Consider the following 21,202-nt stretch of genomic DNA (forward strand, 5'->3'; position numbering starts at 1 on the left):
TCCTAACTAGAGTAGCGTCTTTCGAAATCAATTTCTGATTGGCTCCTTTTTTTACGTTTCCTCTGTTGAACCCATTGTTGAACCGCGGAACGAACAAGACAGCAAATAGAAACCAACAACAGGAACAAAACTTAACCTGATCACTGATTTTACGATTAAATCCATTTTCATTTTCACACAAAGAAAAATCATTTTAACCAATTTTGATTTAAATAAAGGAAAATCTACTCTTGTTGGTGCATTTCAAACGGTGTTCGTACTTTTTTTATTATCGTTTTGTCATATAAGATAAAACGACACGTTGATTTCATCATATTTTCCTCATTCCGTCTCCTTCTAGTGAAGTTTGAGTGAACACTGTGTCACTGTGCCATTTCTTTCTAGTCTATTCATTCTATTAGTGATCTATTAATTATTTGTGCCTTCGTTAATTAGGTAAAATATCTAAGCTTTATTACATTCCATATTTTGCTTGAGAGAGGAAGTACACTCAACTTTCCAAGTCCCTATCCTAACACTTGGATAACGTGTCTCCTCGTTTCTCTGGAAAAGAAACCTATTTTTCCTACTTTATATATGAGTTAAGACTCTCTTCTTTGTGCCAATCCATTTGTGGGCAAGATCCCACAAGTTGAGTTTTACTCTTTATACACATATTTTGCTATGGTATAAGTTGAGACCTTTCTCTCTATACTGCGCATTTTATCTTGTCGCATAAGAAGAGTTTCACTCTTTATGCAAAATACCTGCACTTGTGTAATTTGAGTTTCTTGCTCCTTACACTCACCAGTTCTTATCGCATAAGTTGAGTTCGCTCTTTATGCAAATATTTTGAAATCGTATAAGTTGAGTATTGCACTCTTTATACGTAGAATCTCTTGTCGCATAAGAAGAGTTTCACTCTTTATGCAAAATACCTGCACTTGTGTAATTTGAGTTTCTTGCTCCTTACACTCACCACCTCTTATCGCATAAGTTGAGTTCGCTCTTTATGCAAATATTTTGAAATCGTATAAGTTGAGTATTGCACTCTTTATACGTAGAATCTCTTGTCGCATAAGAAGAGTTTCACTCTTTATGCAAAATACCTGCACTTGTGTAATTTGAGTTTCTTGCTCCTTACACTCACCACCTCTTATCGCATAAGTTGAGTTCGCTCTTTATGCAAATATTTTGAAATCGTATAAGTTGAGTATTGCACTCTTTATACGCATTATCTCTCATCGCATAATTTGAGTTTCACTCTTTATGCAAAATACCTGCACTTGTGTAATTTGAGTTTCTTGCTCCTTACACTCACCACCTCTTATCGCATAAGTTGAGTTCGCTCTTTATGCAAATAATTTCCAATCGTATAAGTTGAGTTCGCTCTTTATACGCATTATCTCTCATCGCATAAGTTGAGTTTCACTCTTCATGCAAATAATTTCCAATCGTATAAGTTGAGTTCGCTCTTTATACGCATTATCTCTCATCGCATAAGTTGAGTTTCACTCTTTATGCAAATAATTTCCAATCGTATAAGTTGAGTTCGCTCTTTATACGCATTATCTCTCATTGCATAAGTTGAGTTTCACTCTTTATGCAAATAATTTCCAATCGTATAAGTTGAGCTCGCTCTTTATACGCATTATCTCTCATTGCATAAGTTGAGTTTCACTCTTTATGCAAATAATTTCCAATCGTATAAGTTGAGTTCGCTCTTTATACGCATTATCTCTCATCGCATAAGTTGAGTTTCACTCTTTATGCAAATAATTTCCAATCGTATAAGTTGAGTTCGCTCTTTATACGCATTATCTCTCATTGCATAAGTTGAGTTTCCTTCTTTATGCAAATTGCCTTCAATCGCATAGATTGTTGAGTTGTTCACTAAGTTCCGTTGACTCCCTGGTCATCAGTCAATTTCTAGAAAAACCAGGAGCAAGGTAAAACTGCAATGCCGAGCAAAGCTCAACAGGCGAAAGCTAAACGGAAAGCGCAGCATGCTACTAAGCAATCAGATGTTGTGCTTCCTACAGTTTCTGACGATCTCAACTATCGAAACAAACCTCTTTCGACTTTATTTTTAGTTGATAAAAAGACGAAGAAGTCATTGAGAAAAAGAGCCTTTGATAAACTACGAAAGGCTCTTTCAAAATGTGATCCTTCCGAAGGCGAAAATCAGCCTGAACGGGAAGATGATTCACCATCCTGCGATTTGGAAGGAGCCTCTGGTGCTAAATTTGGATATGTCAGCCTTCCAGAAATTGCAGATGACAACATATTATCAGATAATGGTTTGTGTCCTCACGAAATACCACTCCATTTTGGACATGAAACTAACGTTAATAATGACCGTACTTGTCATGATTCAATTTTGAGTGAGAAGGCCACGCCTCATCTCCTTGAGTTGACTCGTAGTCACTCTCTTGCTGGGGAGCCGAGAGATTCTCCTCCATTGATCTGTCCAGAAACTCAGGTCAGTCAAAACCTCAACTACAACTGTTCTCCTGATTTGGCGTCTGTTTGCCTCCAGGATCAGTTGAGCAGCCACCCAATTTCTGGGTCTTATGTTCAACCCCAGGCTCCTCGTGCTTCCACCATGTGTGACATTGCCAATGTACCCCATGCACCTCCTCATACGGAGAGCGGTCAAGAGCACCTTAGTTTAGAGCCTCTTACTCCTATCTGTCGATTCATGAAGAAAATAAGAACGCGGATAGGAGGAGAATATCGGGGTATTCGAGTCCGAGCCGTTCCCTCAGCAGACTCTCTCTCTGTGCCTGCCGATGGTAACGAAGAAGGCTCGGTTGTATCATCTCCTCCGGCAAAGAGACCTAGGTTAACAAATACCGATTGGTACGATGAACTAAGTCAGCAAGAAAATGATTTTCTTGTCGAACTTTCCAGCCCAGAAATATCTATGCATTCTGAAGATGAGGCTGTTACTTCCAGCCATGAACTCTTTGATTGCGTCACCGTAGCATCTCCCCGGAAGAAAAAACCTAGGTTGTCCAATTCCGAAAGCTGTGACCTACTAAATCAGCATGAAAATGATTTAGTAGTCCAACTTTCCGGTACGGACTTATCTATGGATTCTGGGGTTGAGGCTGTCGCTCTCAGCCAAGACCTCAGCGCACAAGAGTTCATCGAGTCATATGCTGCAGAACATTCACTTTCCACTTCAGAAAGTGAATCTGAAACTGTAGCTCAAAATGAATCTCACTCTTTTGGAGTTGCTTCTCCAGTGCCAACAAAAAGAAAGCGAAAATTGCATTTCTGGAAAGTAACAAATAAACGACTGTACGATAAGCAGTACTCGTCGATTCTCAAGGAAGTTGAAAAGAATGTATCTGAAGCATTTTCCAGTGCAGAGCTTCTCAGACGCTACAACGATGATAAGAACAAAAAAAAGCGTGGTTCCAAGCAGAAATCATCTTCTCTTGGTAAAAAGAAAAAAGGAAAAATTTCATCTAAAGGTAACGGTGCATCCATGCGTGAAAATGCTGCTCCACCGCCTGAAGATGATCTTCCGAATCAAAATAACTTTCCACCGATAAGAGTAGGAAATACCACCGCTCAAGAGGAGGTGGAAAAGAATATGGAGAATCCTGACTCCTCTGCACCGCGACCAGGGCCCGTCCAGACTTGTTCGATGGACAGGAGCGGTGAGCAGCCACTTTCGGTTTCAAAGAGGAATCATCCTTCAAGGCTAGCAGCCCGACTTTCGAGGCCCTCTACGTTCCGGAGGAATGTACCGAAAGCCAGCATTAACCGACCGATTTTCAATGAAACTTTCAAAAGTTTCAAAGTTTACTCCAGAGGTAAATTAAGAAGGAATGTCTTCATACTCCAATCTCCCGAGGGTATGATAGAAAAAAATATCTCTTCTCGTTTAAAGGGCTCTCAAGTAAGCGCAGCGATGGAAGCCGAGACCTTGGTTAAATGGTGTATGATCCATCGTAAAAGGTTGCTCGCTCAGTTCAAAAGTGCTCATAAAGAGTTGGTGTCTGAATGCGATACTCGACTCACCATCGCTAGAAATCTCTCGGAAGAAGACGATTGTTGTGCCGCCATTTTGGGCCCCAAACAACATACCTCGTTCACTGAGAGTTATTTTAATGAGCTCTCTTACAAGACCATCCCGTCAGCTCGTGGTCCCCTCATCCTCGATAACGAAGGCGTTGTTCAAAATGTCTTTCGATACTGGGAAAATGCGCGGAAATCTCATAAGTGGCCTTGCGAAAGTGATGTCTGTAAAGTGAACGAGGCAGATGCGACAAATAAAGTGAAGAAAATACTCTCCGAACTATCTCAGTCTGTAGTTTTAAAGGCAATAGTCCTTTTTATCGTGAGTATGAATGATTGCTCCAATAGAGTGTGCGTTGAGAGCCCTATTAAATCAGGCCATACGCTATCCTGCAGACTCGATGACGGTAAAGGAGCTCCGTTCGTCGTGTTGCAGAACCTGGGGCCTCATTACCCTCGTGTAAGATCATTACTTCGTCAGTTGCAAACCCTAAAACGACTCTTGCATAAGATTGACGACCTTGATTTTGCATTATATAACGGAAACATATTTGAGCTGGCCGCTGTGGCAGAAGCAGCGAAGTTAAAAGGCGGAGAGTTCGAAGTGGGCGGACAAAAATTCGTTTCCGAAGATGAAATCCAAGTTAAGTTCCAAAAAAGCTTTAAAGCCCATAAGAAATTAATGGAGGACCTCCCGCGAAACTACTGCTTGTGCTGCGAGAGGCTCATGCATCTGCGAAGTTTAAAGTCCGTCGAGAAGATGAAGCCGATCGAGAATCAGACGTGGCTGGAGATTTTCGCATACGCGGTACTAACAGATGCGTGTTGCGATTGGATCTGTGACTACTGTCACTCGAAAATAAAAAACAACACCATACCTCCGATCGCATCCATCAATCAAATGGAAGTTCCTCCGATTCCACCAGAAATTGGATGTTTGAACAGCTTCGAGAAAATGTTCATTCAACTCGTTAAAGCCTTCCAAGTTGTGGTCAAAGCGGGGACGGTAATGAACCGGAAAATACCGTCGGCCCACTTAACCTCCAAGGTTGTGGGGAGGACTTTCCATTTGCCGCTGCCCTTAGAACTTACCCTTAAAAGAGTTTTAGAGTCAGGGCAAACAACTTTGCCCAACCAAGAATTGTTCATTCTAGTGAGAGGTCTTCCCACCAAAAACAGGAAAGTCTGGGAGTCCGTGGTGAACGTCACTAACGTCTTGAGGGCTTTACAGTGGCTGAAGAAGAGTAATCCGTTGTACGAGAAAGTCGAAATACCGAAATCGGCTGAGGAGCTATTGCGTTACCTCCCAGACACAGAAACGGCTCCGAAAAGCACTGCGGGAAGAGATCGCTCAACCGCAGAATCTGATCCGGACGAGCCTGATGCCGAATGTGATCCGGACGAGCCTGATCCAGACTCTGGTTCGGACGAACCTGATGCAGATTCTGATCCGGACGAGCCCGATTCGGAATCCGATGAGGCACAACCTGCACCGTCGGAAGCTAGTCTGGACACAGAGATCTCTGATGACGAGCCACAAAACATTCAGCATGGCGCAAGGAATCTATCAGATAAGTCCGTCAATCAAAGAGCTGTTCACGACTCAACAGGAATCAACGCGGCAGATGTCCTTGCTGCGGATTTGAATGTTGAAGAGGATTTAATAAATAATTCCACCGATGCACCGCAACATCATGATTCTCCGCAGAGGAGCGACTCTCTGAATCACGAACTTGCCAGAGAAGAACCTCTCTTGCAGGCAGACACTTCTTGTCCGGACGCGGATGCCGATCAAGAAGTCAATAATGAGCCTGCTTGTTTTCTTGAAGAATCGAACGTCTCCCTTGACGCTGGGCAAGGCCAAATCGATGGTGACGAGATTGTCGGAGCCGAAGCCGAGGAAACAGGTCCAGAAAGACCTCTCCGACCTGGTCACCGCCTGAATGATTCGCTGCCACCGTTGCAGAACATAGCTGCCATGCTTACCCAGCGGGACAAAGAGGATGAGTTTTATGCTCCTTACACTATTTTTCCCATTTACGGTAAGAGAGAAAATCATCGCGCCAAAGATTTGTACCAAATGTTAAAAATTCAGGAGCCCAGCGTTGACTCGAGAAGTGCCAAGCTGGATGCGATGTGTTTTCCTGATTTGTTCCCCGATGGGAAAAACTATTTCCAAGTGGACAGAGAGGTCCAAGTCGACTTTACAAATTTCGTTCATGCGAAATTGTTCCACCGGCAACCTCAGTTCAGGAAAAACACGCAATACCTCTTCTACCTGTTGAATCAAGCCACCATGCGAGAGTTGGCGGCTGGCATTTATCAGGTTCTGAATGTGGTTCACGGTAATATGACCGCCTCGGAGTTTCTGAAGAAAATGGAGGCAGGAGAATTCAGTAAGGACCTGACGAGTGTTTTCAGTAGAGTACGGAACACGGAAGAATACTGGAAAAAGCCCCACAGTGAAATTTTATCAATGATCGAGACGTATGGGCCGCCCACTTTCTTCCTCACTTTGGCACCGGCAGACTACGATGACAAAGATCTCGAGGCGTACTTGAAAGAACTCGACGGAGATGAAAAAAACACCAAACAGGCAGCAGGTCTCATCGCAGGTGATGTAGGTCCTGTCTGTAGGTATTATCATCAGAAGTTATCGGCTATGCTAGCTTTCTTGGCAGAGCCCGGTGGAGGACCTCTGGGCGTCATTGAACACTTTGTTTGGCGCAGGGAATATCAAACCAGAGGAGCTCCACATTGGCATACCCTCCTTTGGGTGAAAGATGCACCGGTGCTGGGCAAGTCCTCCAGCGAAGAGGTAGCCAAGTTCATCCAGGATCACATTACTTGTGAAATTCCGGACAAAAAGACTTTCCCAACGTTACATGCCAAGGTCACTAAATACCAGCAACACCATTGTAACAATTATTGCAAGCGGAAAAAGACTTATAAAAACGGTGTTAAAACAGTATGCCGCTTTGATTTCCCTCGCGCCGCTCGGTCTACTTTCGAACTGCGCGATGCACCTACCGCTATAGCTGGTAGGAGAAATCTGGTCAAGAATTCGAGACTGTACGATTTGCCTCGTGCGAACGGAGCCGAACGTATCAATGATTATAACCCTGCCACTATGCTCGTTTGGGTGGGCAATATGGACTTACAGTACGTCGGTGACAAAGCCGCCATAATTGGCAAGTACATCTCCAAGTACCAGACCAAAGCTGAGACTAGTCACATGACGGACGTTTTCGACTCCATTGCCAGCGTCGAAGATGTGAACCGAAGTCTGTGGAATTACGGGCTCAGATCTCTGGCGAACCGCGAGTGCGGGGCCTTCGAGGCTGCTGATACTTTAATGAGTATACCGCTTTACAGAACAGACCCCGATACAACTTTCAAATGGGTCGATACCAGTATCCTTCGCAGCAGGAGGGTGAAGCCGAAAAAAGAGATAGAAAAGATGGATCCTAACGATGTTGACGTGTTCTGTCCTAGTATAATCGACACCCACTATCCGAACAGACCGTGCGAAATGAACGACGTCTGTTTGTACGATTATGCGAAATATTGGGACATCGTTAAGAGTCGACCGATCAGAGAACCACTCCCTACCTTCTATCCTTACGGGCAGAAATATGTGCGCAAAAGGAAGCGACCGCACATCATCCAGCACTACAGATGCGACCCGAAACAAAAGCCAGAACAGTATTTTTACAGTTTACTGTTGCTATTCAAACCGTGGCGAAGAATCGGTGCGTTGAAAGGTCAGTACGACACCTATACGGAGGCGTTCGACGCTGAAAAACACACCCTTCAGGAGGCAATGAAATACCATGAAAGGGTCTCCGAAATCATCGCTGCCCATGATGCAGTAACCGAACTCATAGAGGCCAAATGTAGAGAGTTCGGAGAAGAGAATCCAGAACTGCCGGACGACAACTTGCTAGGTCCTGAGGCACTGGAATTCAGACGCGTGGAAGCGCAACGGGCAATGCAAGACTTCCATGATGCTGCAAATTTACAGCCCGAGCACGATTTGGCATGGCTGGAATCGCAGCTGAACCCTGATCAGCGTAGAGTCTACGAGAATATAAAAGGAAGATTGTCTCGATACGTCACGAGTCACGAGAAAAATCCTGACGACTACGAGGCGAAGGACCCGATGAGGAAATTCGTCTCCGGTGTTGGAGGGACTGGAAAGTCCTATTTGATAAAAGCTCTCACCCAGTGGGTCAAGCAGGAATTGAAGAGAAAAATTGCGTTGACGGCACCTACTGGTGCAGCTGCATCCGAAATCAAAGGAGTCACAGTCCACAGGCTGCTTCAACTGCCTGTAGAGCACGGCGACAGCTTGAAATACACTCGCCTCTCCGATCATGTTCTGGAGATATTGAGAGCAGAACTGGAGGGCGTAGTTCTCATAGTCATCGATGAAATTTCCATGGTCTCGAGTATGAATTTCATGATGATACACCTGAGACTGTCCGAGATTTACGACTGTCACGAAAAAGCTCCCTTCGGCGGCATAAATATACTAGCCGTAGGAGACTTGCTTCAGCTGAGCCCGGTGAAGGGGCGGTTCATTTTCCAGAAAATGACCGATCGAGAGTTTAAGAAGCACTTCTCCGGTGGCGTCAACATCAACTTGTGGACGGAATATTTCAAAGACTACGACGAGCTCCTGATCAACATGCGGCAACAAAGTAACCCAGAATTCTGCCAACTGTTGGACAACGCACGTCTCGGTATTTGTACCGCTGAAAATCAAGAGACTCTTCGCAGTCGCTTGTTTTCCTTCAAGAGTTCCGATCCCGATGAGAGAGCGGATGAACTGGCATCTTTTGTTCTCAGTAAAGAAAAAGAGGGACTATGTCTCATGCCCGAAAAAGCAATGTGCAACGTTTTAAACCGAAAGGCACTCTCGAAGTTACCGGGAGAAGAGATACATTTCGTCGCCGAAGACTCGATCGAGTGCAAACTGACGGACAAGAACAGAGCGCTCGCCAAGCTTCAAAAGTTGGAGGAAGATGCCACCCGAACAGCTGGTTTAGAAAAACTGATCGTCATCAAAGAGAACGCCAAAGTCATGCTGACAAAAAACATGGATGTTCCCACAGGCTTCGTGAATGGTACAACGGGAGCCGCACAGAATATAGTTGTCGATTCGAACAAGCGCCCCAGAGCTGTAACCTTGCGGACGGAACAAGATTCCCTGGAAATGCGGGAGCCCGAAGTGGGGAAGTTTGAACTACAGCCAGGCATATTCGTTCATAGAAAACAATTTCCTCTAAGACTCTCTTACGCAGGAACGATCCATAAAAGCCAGGCGATGTCCATGGATACGGTCATCGCAGACATTGGAAATCGTATCTTCTGCGCCGGACAATCTTACGTTGCCCTGTCCAGGGTCAGAACCCTGGAAGGCTTACATTTGATCAACTTCGATCCAGAGAAAATCAAAGCCCACAAGGCGGCTATCGCTGAGTACAATAGACTCCGACAGATGACTCCTCACTTAAAACATCTGGTCATGCAGTACTCTACGCACAGAAATAAACACCTCCCGGATAATCAATGGGCACCCAAAAATGCGAAGGCCCCAAACATTTACGGTAACTCTCCCACTCCCAAAAAGGGAGCGTCGGCCACTCATTGGCCAGCCTTCGTAAACAGCGATGGTGTTTCGAGCTTTGCAAACGCTAATCTACAATGCTTACTCAGCTACGAGCCTGTGCGAAATTCATTGCGGAGCTCAAGTGGAATGACCTCTTTGCGAGCTGTCGCCAAGCAATTTCAATTTAAACAAAAAGTTTCACTTTCCTCCGAAGGTATCCGCCAAGAGTTGGGGCATCGGTTTGTCGAGAAACAGGAGCAAAATCCTTCCCTCTTCTTGCACGCCTTGATCGAGAGGAGTGAAACCTTGCAAGGGATGTGCAAATTCGCTTTGATAATCCAGAAAAAATGCAAGACCTGCGACACCAAGAGCGTCGACATTTTGGACGAGTACATTCTGCGATTACCACCTACGGGACAGAACAAGAACAAGGTCACGGAATTATTAGAAAATATTCTCTCTTGGTCCCCCATTCCGAACTCAACATGCTCTACTTGCAAGAAAAACAGCGAGGTTCAGTGCTCGGAGTTGCAGAAACTGCAAGATGTACTCTTCGTAGAGATGCCACTGTGGGAAAAGAAACCTGACGGAAGGCTTGTGAAAAACACCAAATTTCGATCACCGGCGCTTCAGACGACCACTATCACAGTCGGTGGTCATCGCTACAGGTTGCATGGAGCATTATTCCATCACGGCCCGAATTTCGAAACAGGCCACTGCGATGCTCTTGTCGTGTCTGGCAGGAAATTCATATCAGCCGACGATTGTAACGTCGCTGTAGGAAGATGGCCGAAAGGGTCTGTCGATGCTCAGCTCCTCTTTTACCGCAGAGTGGACCCATCCAATATTGGTCCGAGGCAGAAAAAACCTGCTCCGGTGAAGGATGCTACGGACAAGACTGTTCCCCCAGCGCCCTCTGCTGTCGCCAAACGAGGTGGGGAAATTCCACCGCAGACAAGATCTGACAAAACAGCTCGAAAGCGACTGAAGTTGGACGCTACAATCGCCTCAACAGAGTCCAGGAGTAAAAATGTCGCTCCGAATGCAACCACTGCCGGTCCCCTTTCGGACGCACCGAAGAGGTCCCATGCTCCTCCTCTCCTCGCCCAGAAATCGGACTTGTCTACTTTCCCAAGATTTCAAAACATGCCAGAAAATGGGAGTAAAGTGTCCTGTTACGCTAATGCAACATTACAAGCTCTGTTAAGTTTAGAACCTCTGAGGTCTGCTCTGATAAACTATCCCAGCCGCAGTGCGTTGAGAGACCTTGCAAATCTTTATCATACCTATCGAAGAGGATTGCTTTCTGCTTATACCGTTCGTATCGAAACGGATGAAAAGTTCATGCTCGCTCAGCAGCAATGTGCGAGGGAATTCATGGATTACTTGATTCTCCATAACGCTGCGTTGATGGATAGTACTAAGTTCACAGAGGTATTAGAGCTGAAATGTGCAGATTGCAGCACTGTCAGACCTATCGAGTCCACCCAATACATCCTTTCCATGCCAATACGAGGATTGCAAAGTAATATTCAGGGACTCTACTCCGCCCTAAGCGCTTGGTCTCCGAACGATGACATCCGCTGTGAGAATATATCAGCGGATGGCCAAAGATGCTCGGGCAAATGTTTTAGCCGCACAGTCGTACGAAACCCTGGCAATGTGTTGGCCATTCAAATTCTCCGCACAACTGAAATTCAGGAAGGTATTTTCGTGAAAAATGATAGATTCCAAGTGACAGAGCTTCCGACAAAAAATCTTACCCTCGGGGCAGATCGGTACGAATTACACGCAAATGTCCGTCACCATGGTTCGAGTATCGAGTCTGGACACTACACAACTGTAATTCAGACCGCTGGACAGTACGTTGAAGCGGACGATGAGAGCATAAGATCCTACGATTGGTGTAGCAATCAAGGCTGCTCTTCCGCGTATCTCTTAATTTACACCAAGCTCCAACCGTGAGGGAGAAGTATGAGAAAGAAAAGTTTGTAGCATCGGAGTAATTGAATGTTGGGAAAAAACCGAAAGATTGCATCCCTATAGTCTTATCAACTCAATTACATACTAATCCGTTTAACACAGACTTCCTCTCAATTACCATGGAATAAAGTCGCAGTTACGGAGAGAGGACTGGCAAAAGAAAAAAGAAACCAATTCTGGAAAGCAGCCGCAAACAGACCGAAAGCTGCTTTCATTTGCCTTTTTTCTAAGAAAGTTCAAGAAAACTTTCACTGTTAGTTCTTAAAATGGACAAAAAGAATTATCCATAAACTGCCTTGTCCAATGGTAGTCGGTGAGGATAGGAGCAACTATAAGGGGAGATGAGGAGGTTGCTTTATATTTTTTTTATGACACTGAAACTTACACGCATCAAAGTAGTGACTTAGTAAAAAAGTCTGGAAAGTAGCTGCAAGACGAGAACTTGTTACTTTTGCCAGACATCTTTCAATGATGCTTCTTTTTTACAAGGTCTCATAGCAAAGGTTACAAGAAAAAAAATTGTACCACTAATAAAAAACGGACAAAGGAAATCATCTGAATAAATCTTGTGTCTAAAATTGATTGGCGAGGATAGGAGCGACTATAAGGGGAGATGAGGAGGTCGCTTTAAGAAATCCACCCAAAAACGACCTGATATAAACTACAAAAACCCTCAAAAACATTTTTCGGGCAAAAAATCCGGTCGAGGAAATTGACGTGTCACTTCCTTTTAATTAAGTATAAGATAGGCAAAAACCTTTGATGAATTCCCAAAGTCCACTAAGAATAATCTATCAAAAATGTCCAAAAACTTACTCGAAAGGAAAAAATTAAAATGAAAAATACAAAAACAAACACAAAAAAACCTTGCCAAAAGCAAACAAAAAACCGATTTTGAGATAAATCCCTCGAATGAACTTGAAATCACAAAATCGGTCGAGGATGTCAACTGAAATTTTCCCCCCTTCAATTATGAGCTCTGCAACAAGCGTGACTCGCTTGAACCTTTTCATACACGAGCCGCACGAATTCAGCTCTTCTTCTCTCCTCTCCTTCCGTCCATGGACAGAGGTCCAAAATTTTTCGGATTTACTGACGCGACCGGCTGCGGATTGATGCGTAAACATGGGTGGATTACTAAGATGACACTAAAGGTAGAGGGAAACACGTACAACCTGTCGACTTAAGTGGGATTCATTCCGTGAGGGGACTCAACTTCTCTCCACTATAACTATTCCTCTAATAATTTGGCGATTCAGAAATCCCCTCACTTCTCCGGACCCAACGTGTCCGTTGAAATGTCATCCATGATGTATCCTATACTTAACTGATAGAGTATAAGAACAATTATTACTTTCAACCTACCTACCGTCCAAAGCAAATTGTAAGCTCCCTTAAAAAAAAATCCATGTTTCAGGTGAATCATGTTTCGAAAAAGTCTAACATGTGGTTATGGAAAAATGGGTCGACTGCATGCAACCGACTTGAAGCCGACTTCAGGGATAAGAAGGCACCGATTCACTGAGAGCATCGAGCCGCAGCCGGTCGCGTCAGTAAATCCGAAAAATTTTGGACCTCTGTCCATGGACGGAAGGAGAGGAGAGAAGAAGAGCTGAATTCGTGCGGCTCGTGTATGAAAAGGTTCAAGCGAGTCACGCTTGTTGCAGAGCTCATAATTGAAGGGGGGAAAATTTCAGTTGACATCCTCGACCGATTTTGTGATTTCAAGTTCATTCGAGGGATTTATCTCAAAATCGGTTTTTTGTTTGCTTTTGGCAAGGTTTTTTTGTGTTTGTTTTTGTATTTTTCATTTTAATTTTTTCCTTTCGAGTAAGTTTTTGGACATTTTTGATAGATTATTCTTAGTGGACTTTGGGAATTCATCAAAGGTTTTTGCCTATCTTATACTTAATTAAAAGGAAGTGACACGTCAATTTCCTCGACCGGATTTTTTGCCCGAAAAATGTTTTTGAGGGTTTTTGTAGTTTTCTAATGAACACGCACTAGGAATCGAAATACGAGGAAAAGAAAGAGAAAAGGAGGAGCGTTAAAAGAAAAAGAAGAGAGGGATGAAGTAATAGAAAGAGACGAAAACAAAAACAAGGAAATCCATCTGGATCCTTGATCTTGATATTTTTCTCTCGCTCTCTTCACATGAGATCCTTTTCTATTAAGTTCTCCACTATCGACAAATGCAAACAGCCGCAATCGGAACTTCTTACTCGGAAGTAGTTGAAATTGAAAAATAACGTTGAGCTGAAGAATAACCTAACACCGTGAAAATTGGTCTCGCGCTCCTTTTACTAGCCACGACAGCTCTCTCACTCGACGTTGCAGCCCTTACGATAATACAGAAAATCGGTGGAGATTCGACGACGCTGTTCAGACGTTGCATGCGTATGTTCTGTGTGAGCCAGTGATGTTTGTGCATGCATTATCGGCCTGGGTAATGAGACGGCTACACCAAGGTTGCCAAGTTTATGGTGAAATTCCTTCATTTTACTCAGTTTCTTGCCGATGGTAGCACCCGGCCCGGGTCCAAAACGGGGGACGGCATGACATAACATACGAAATTTCCGCTCACATTTTCTTGATACGACTGCAGGAGTTAGTCCAAAAAATACCTCATACATTTTAGGGGTGCCAGTTGTCTTCCCCCTGATGTACTTCAGGGAGCAGTATCGCGTGACGCACTCAAGGAAAAGGAAGGGGCTCGGTCTGCATCACGATGCCTTTCCATCAAATAGACAAAAAGAACTTCCATCAAATAGACAAAAAGGACCAAAGAACAAAAGGGAACTGAATTACAGCGTCGCGGAATTATCTAATTTTTGGGAATTTTGAAAGGAGGAAAGTCACGTCTTTTGCGTTGCATTTCGTAAAGAACCCAATGTAAATGGGAGAAAACTATCCTGCAACTTGTAAGGATTGTTTCAGCTCGGAGTTTCAAGAATGTCACAAAGGGGGTTGGAAAACTGGAAAAGGGAAAAACATCGACACCCAACCTCTGTGTGCCTTCAATGGTTCTCGACATAGAAATCGGAGCAAAGAAGGTTAACAAACGATATGATTCTCGCAGAAGCGTCGAAGCAGAAATAATGCCGGCAAGGCTCCTATTTTTTTAGTCCTAAATCATGGGCCCGTTCAAACTCCGGAAGTTTGACTATTCATATCGGGCCGAGGATAATTCTTTTGAGATAGATATCATCGCGATAAACGGTTGGTGGACGCGCGGTGAGTTTGAAAAAAGCTCGATTTGAGCTGAGCTTCCGGTGCGTATGATTTACGTTTACACGATTTCCTGCCGGAAAAGGTGGTCGCGGCTTTGAAGCCGCCGCCTTACAAACTGGTCGGAGGCCCGCCTTTTTTCTTCAGTTTGAAGTTGGTCTGACCACGCTTCCGAGAGGAGCACGCACGATCCAAAATAGTGGTCGTTGGCACCAGTCCGATGGACTCGGATTTTTCCGACACGCATCGTCTCGACACGCACCGGCTTACTCGATTTTTCATGAGATGTCGCGGATAAAAAATCACGGGTTATATATAGATACCGTCCGATCCGGGCTTAGAGGCCGAAAGTTTCGGGTGCTGGAGCCGTAGCTTCGACTGCTCCGGGAGCCACGCCCTGAACTTTCGGTCTCTCAGCCCGGAAGCCCGTAACTTTTTTTTAGTGTTCCAATCCGCGTTCCGGGCTCAGATGCCGAAAATTCCGGGCGTGGCACCCGGAGCGATCGAAGCTACGACTCTGGCACCCGGAACTTTCAGCCTACGAGCCCGGAACGCACGGTAAGTCCATGTATAAAGCCCGTAACTTATTTTTCCAGTGTACCAATCCAAGAATCCAGGGTTAAAACGAGCGAAAGAGCTCGGACGCCGGTAACCGACAACCGGCAACGGGGTGCCAGGGACGCAGCATCCATCTTGACGTCGCGACGCGCCCGTCAACGCTGCCACGATCGGCGTATCAGGGTGCGGGGGGGGGGGGGGGGGGGGGAGCGTTATATCACTCGAGTTCTACTCGAGCGGGCCCGGGCCGGCGACGCTCCAATACTTCCCTCCTATGAATTGCTCATATGCACATGCCCGTGTGCAGTATGCAGTGTGCGTGTGAGCTCGCATACTAACACCCCGCCGCGCCGCGGCCGCTATCGCCCGACGGAAACGCGCGCGCGCGCATACACACACGCGCGCTCGCGTTGACACGTCCACGTCCGCGTCTCCCGCTTCCCGCGCTGCCGATTCGCCCGCCCGAAACGGGACCTGTTGTCCGAGACGATAGCGTCGGCCAGGGCGAGAAACCGCGTACCTCAATTGCGATGTCGTTGGCAGATTCCAGGGTTGCCATAAAATTTAGAAACTGAAATTCCCTGATTTCCCTGACATATTTTGGTTCAATTCCCAGACATTAGAGAATTTGCAGGTGTCTTAAATTGTGTGAATTTCACCTTTAAAATGGTACCGCTAGGAAAACTGAGTACGAGGATATCCTTGGTTTCAAAATTGGACAATTCAACGCTCCTCTGTCGTAAACAACACACGTAACAGGGTTCACGTAAAAATCGAGATACCCCTTACGTCAGAGGGGAATTTTTGGAGAAAATATGAAAAGATAACCTAATCTGCTTGAATACATGTGTTTAAATGGAAAATGCCGCCTGATGACGTCTTGAAGTGGCACATTTTCTCACTTTTATATAAATTTTTCTCCAAGTTCCCGTGTCAGAAAAAAATGTAGGGTTGCCACAGAATTTAGAAGATGAAATTCCCTGATTTCCCCGGCATCTTTTGGTGAAAGTTCCTGACAGTTAAAGATATGCCAGATGATAAAAAAGACAAATTTAGAAAAAGCTTTAAGGCAAATTTGTTGTTCAAAACGTAAAACCGTTTCTGGAAAGCAAATAAGGGCGACTCAAGGATTTTTCCCTGACATTTCCCGATTTTAGCCATCAATATATTATAGGTACCCCCCACTGACGATCCGAGCAATGTAATCGATGGAAGCAAAAGTCGACGTCGCGGTGGAGACAACGCGCGAGAACGTGCAACGTCGACTGGGCCACGTCAACTGACGTTCTTTCAAATCTATCAATCAATCAGTCCGTCAGTCAGTCGCCCTAACCGTCCCTGGTGTGGCCTTTTCTACTCACCTATCGACGGACCTTCCGCGTCACCCATTCAGTGCGGCATGAAACATCGATCCTTCGATCGATAATTAATCGATCGGTGCGGTCCTAATTGCGCGTAGCACAACCCGATTGGGATGGATCCAATTCGTTTTCGTCTTGGGCAAACGGTTTCATCACTTGATAAGTGTATTGAGGACGCTTTCGTTGAGCCAACCCCTTAGACGGTGTAACCTCGGCCTCGTCAAAGTGACAGGTCATTATGTCCTTAATGGACTAGGACTACTAAAAGCAACAAGATGGTAGAATAGTGTTGAGCCCACCCTGTTTTGCGGGAAAATCAAAGACAAAGATCCGAAAATTAGAGTTAGCGTTTCAAAAGTAATTCTAATATTAGGGTTCCAGTTCTGCGGGGAAATCAAAGCTAAAAAAATCCAAGAATTACAGTACCAAACAGTAACGTCATTTCACCAAAACCATGAAACGGGGGGGGGGGGGGGGGGTTGGTGACCAGTTATAACCCCTATCATGATACCTCACTAAAGAAAAAAATCAAGCTTTCAGGAATTCGATCATTGTTTTCTTTATGAGTAAAACTTAAATTAGTTTTAGATTAATTTTTAAACTCATAAGAATTTTTAAATTTGAGTCTGACAGACTAGGGCTAACCGTAGGAAAACAACACTGCCGTGCAAAGGAAAAACGCCGTGCGAACATTCGCATGTTCTCAAATTGCCCCAGATAAAACATGTATTTTTGAAGAAAATTGTACGTATTTTTCCTTGAAATTTTCAGACGTTTTGGATAAAATTGCGAACAGACTTGTCCAAAAAAAATTGAAGGAAAATATTCACAATTTTCCCAGTAGATTAGGCTTCTATTGAAGGAAATATGGCAACGTCTGAAGGCTCATACGGTGTTCTTCTTTAGCACGGCAGAACAGTGGTACCAACATAGGGGAACGACGACTGAAATGCGAATGCGGCGGGCGCGGATGGTATCCCGTCGGGCGTCGCACAGTGGATCGAGTCAATGGGAGAGGTCGGACAAAATTCGGAAACTTTAAACGCTTATAACTCCGTTCATACCAATTTTTGAGGTTCTAAAAATCGTTCCATTGGTTTTTTCGTGAAATTTTCTTCAAGAAGCACCCTTGAAATTTAAAATGTGACGAAATAAACGTCAAAATTTGCAACTTTATTTAGAAATTTTATGTCCGACCTCTCTGATTGACTCGATCCACTGTGCGTCGGGGAAACCAGCGCCGGCCGAGTTATGCTTATGCTGAAAATGAAAAGTCTCCCACGTTGTGCGAACTTCCGAGTCCTCGGCGCACGGCTAAACGATTCGGCCCCCGTCGAAACCCCTCTTGCCCGTCGCCAGGTGAGCCCTGGAAAACAGGCTTTCTTATCGAGCGCACGGCTCATGGGAAAACGGACTTGCCGGGTTCTGACGTCGACCGACTTAAATGGGCAGGACATTAAAGGAGATGCAGAATCTCGCCGCGAACGACGCCGGTTGTGGGAACTCCTTGGGGAAGCGTCGTCGTCTTCGCGGGAATGCTCGGGTGCCCGGGTGTCTTTTCCCAGGCGGTAGACCCGAAACGCCCATTACGAAATTGATCAGTTTCAGCCGAGAAATAAATTCCGCCCGTCGAAAGTTATGGGCAGTTTTGAAGACTGTTTCGTTGACATTTGTGATAGCTACCGGCATCGCAATGCCGCTAGGATTGTGCAAGTTTTGCGTTTACCGTGTGTCTACTGAAACAGGTTGGTCAAAAATAAGTACTTTTACAGTATTTTTTCAGTACCTCCTCCAACAGAGAAATTCCGTACTTTTTCAGTATAGTAGACTCTGGATTATCCGGATTAACTGGTGCCGGGCCCGATCCGGATGAAAAAGTTTGGATAATCTGTGTATATTTGCAAGGTAAACAAACTTGCACAATCTTAGCGACATTGGAATGCTCTTGGTTCCTTTTTGCAAAATGCAATCCAGTTCTCATTAGGAGACCTTTCTTGAGGTTTTTTGAATGAGCTACGCGCGGTTTTACTCTAATTTTCGGGACCTCAGTACTGCCAACCTCGCTGAAATCGCCGCTGATCGATTTCCGAGGAGGCTAATGGCCGCTTCCGCATGGTGGCTTGGTGGCTCGCATCGTGTGACTCTCCCGAGGTTCGGACTCCCTGTCCGGTAACGACATCGCAATCGACTCCCGATGAAATTTCTTGGCCATTTTCAGCCGCGGCGCCTCGTCTTCGAACCCATCGAATTACTTCCATTTATCGGGTCATTGTTGCCAGATTGTGCTGAAAATTAGCAGTTTTTCCTCCTTAAACCTATGTGATGCATCCACATTTAATGGCAGAACCTGACAACCTTGTGTTGAGTCCTCCCGATCGGGAACGAAATTCCCACGTGTGAGGGATACCGCTGTGCGTTGCGAAATTTCTCGGCTGAAAGTTAGGGAATGCGTGATAGTGCAGTCCTGTGAAAACCCATTTTACATAAGATAGCAAGGAGTACAGCTCGCTAGCTATAAGATACAGAATTACTGCGGTTTCATCGTAAAAAAAGATCAATGTTTGCGAACTTTAATACTCTCTGAAAAATCCCTTACTCCGCAAATTAGGAGAATCATTCATCCCTTTCTTTGCTTGATGGAATTTTGAAAAAAAATTGATTTCGATAGTTTAGTCGCATTGAGTAACACGACTGCAATAGGAGTCGCTACTTATTTCAAGGTCGATGGATGGGTTCCCTCGTAAAACAAATGAAATATTGAAAAAAAGGGTCCTGGGTAAGATCAAGGAAACATGACGATGCACTTGTTGCGCTTTCGCCAGGAAGGCAGAATTGGGGCCAAGCAATTGGGAAGCCAGTAGCCGGTGCATCCTTGGACCCGCCCGCGGGGGATGCGGAGGGCATGGGGAAGGTGGGAGGGGGGGGGCATCGGCTGAATTCCTCCGTCCGGGGGAGCTTTCATTAGTTCTATTTTTGCGCCGGGAAAGAAACCGAAAACGACCATCAGCCGAGCCGATCTCGCGTCCGAACACAGGAGTAATGAGGAACGCATAATACGGACGAAAATGGAAATTTCATCGTAAAAGGAAGGCGGGGCGGGGGAGGGAGGGATGGAACACAACAACGGAGGGAGGGACACCGGGGGGGGGGGGGGACGGGGGGACAGGAGACAGAGTCAGAGACGGAGCCAGGGAGCAAAGTGCAGGGAAGACCGGGACAGGACGAACCGAGACCGAGGCAAAAACCTAGTAACTCCCGCAAGGGACCCCGCGACGGATACGCGGTTCTCGGCTGGGGGAGGGGGGGGGGCAGAGGACAGGACCGAGACAGGGCCGCGATGCTGCGCCGCGCAGGCGAACGCAAATGTTAATGCAAATGCATTTTGTGACTCGAGACTCAAGGTTGACTAAGCAACCGAAGCAACTGAAGCAGAAGAAACACATATCTATATGTATATATATTATATATATATATATACATATTACGTGTATATATATAGAGGTAGACAATCAATGAGCATCGCGCATCGGGAATCGAACGCGGAGGAAAGAGCGAGCCGGCCGGTCGGGTCCGCGCCGCAAGGTGGGCGAGGAATCGAGGATCTCCGGTTCGCGGCTCAAATCCGCGGTCACACCGTCCATATTTTCGTCGATATGAACCGGAAATGACGTCACACTATCAATTTTCGCGAGTCGTTACAGTATTGATACAAAGAGAGATCGTCTTGGGTAGCCCGCTTAGGGACAATATATTTTAGAGCCTTCCACCGACTATCTTCCTCGTGGTGTAAGTGATACTTTCGGAGGTCAACGCTCAGATTCGCTTACTGGTGAGTGATGACCGAAGAGTTGAGCGATTGGTTTGATGATCCTAACCTAATCTGCAAAAACTCGCCTGGTCGAGTGCTCAGCCTGAAGTTCATCAATCATCATTAAGCGAATTTTATGTAATTTTAGCTGAACAGGACGAGCCTAGCTGGAAGGCGGAAATGACTTCACAGTCAGACTATCTCGTCAATATCCCTGCACCGCCAGCACCACGCATTATTCTTGTAATTTTTGAAACAATTAGTGAGGGGCCACCCTGAAAAGGGGCATGAACCTTAGGGTTAGACAGGGTGGTGCGGGACGTTTGAATCATCCTGTGTATAGATGGACGTGCCCTAAAGTCGTCCCTGGTCTCAACCGACGAAAACATTACTAGGAGCGGTAGCGACCCCGTCAAGCCTATAGAGATCTCCAACAACGAGAATGGGAGCCGCTACTGTATCTTACACGAACCCGTTTAACTTTTGCGTTATTTTGAGATATCTCCGCAAAAATTCATAGTGACATGAAATCCAGGCGAATGACACGGTTTCAATGGTACTGTTGGACTATCCGGAAAGGGGTACGGTCCCGCGGAATCACTTCCTCCGGTCCCGATTTTTCGTGTTTCAGGGACCCGC

General features: G+C 45.4%; 2 protein-coding genes across 2 annotated transcripts in view; one reads left to right on the forward strand and one right to left on the reverse strand.

The window, feature by feature from the left end:
- ds (dachsous cadherin-related 1) overlaps positions 1-21,202 on the reverse strand; it is a 392,936-nt gene that overhangs the window by 270,184 nt on the left and 101,550 nt on the right.
- Positions 1,936-13,596, forward strand: LOC140225173 (uncharacterized). Its single transcript, XM_072303037.1, has one exon. The coding sequence runs from the start codon at positions 1,940-1,942 to the stop codon at positions 11,588-11,590; it is 9,651 nt and encodes a 3,216-aa protein (XP_072159138.1). The 5' UTR covers positions 1,936-1,939; the 3' UTR covers positions 11,591-13,596.

This window comes from Bemisia tabaci, chromosome 7 (assembly GCF_918797505.1).
Source record: "Bemisia tabaci chromosome 7, PGI_BMITA_v3".
In the NCBI taxonomy this organism is placed as follows: domain Eukaryota; kingdom Metazoa; phylum Arthropoda; class Insecta; order Hemiptera; family Aleyrodidae; genus Bemisia; species Bemisia tabaci.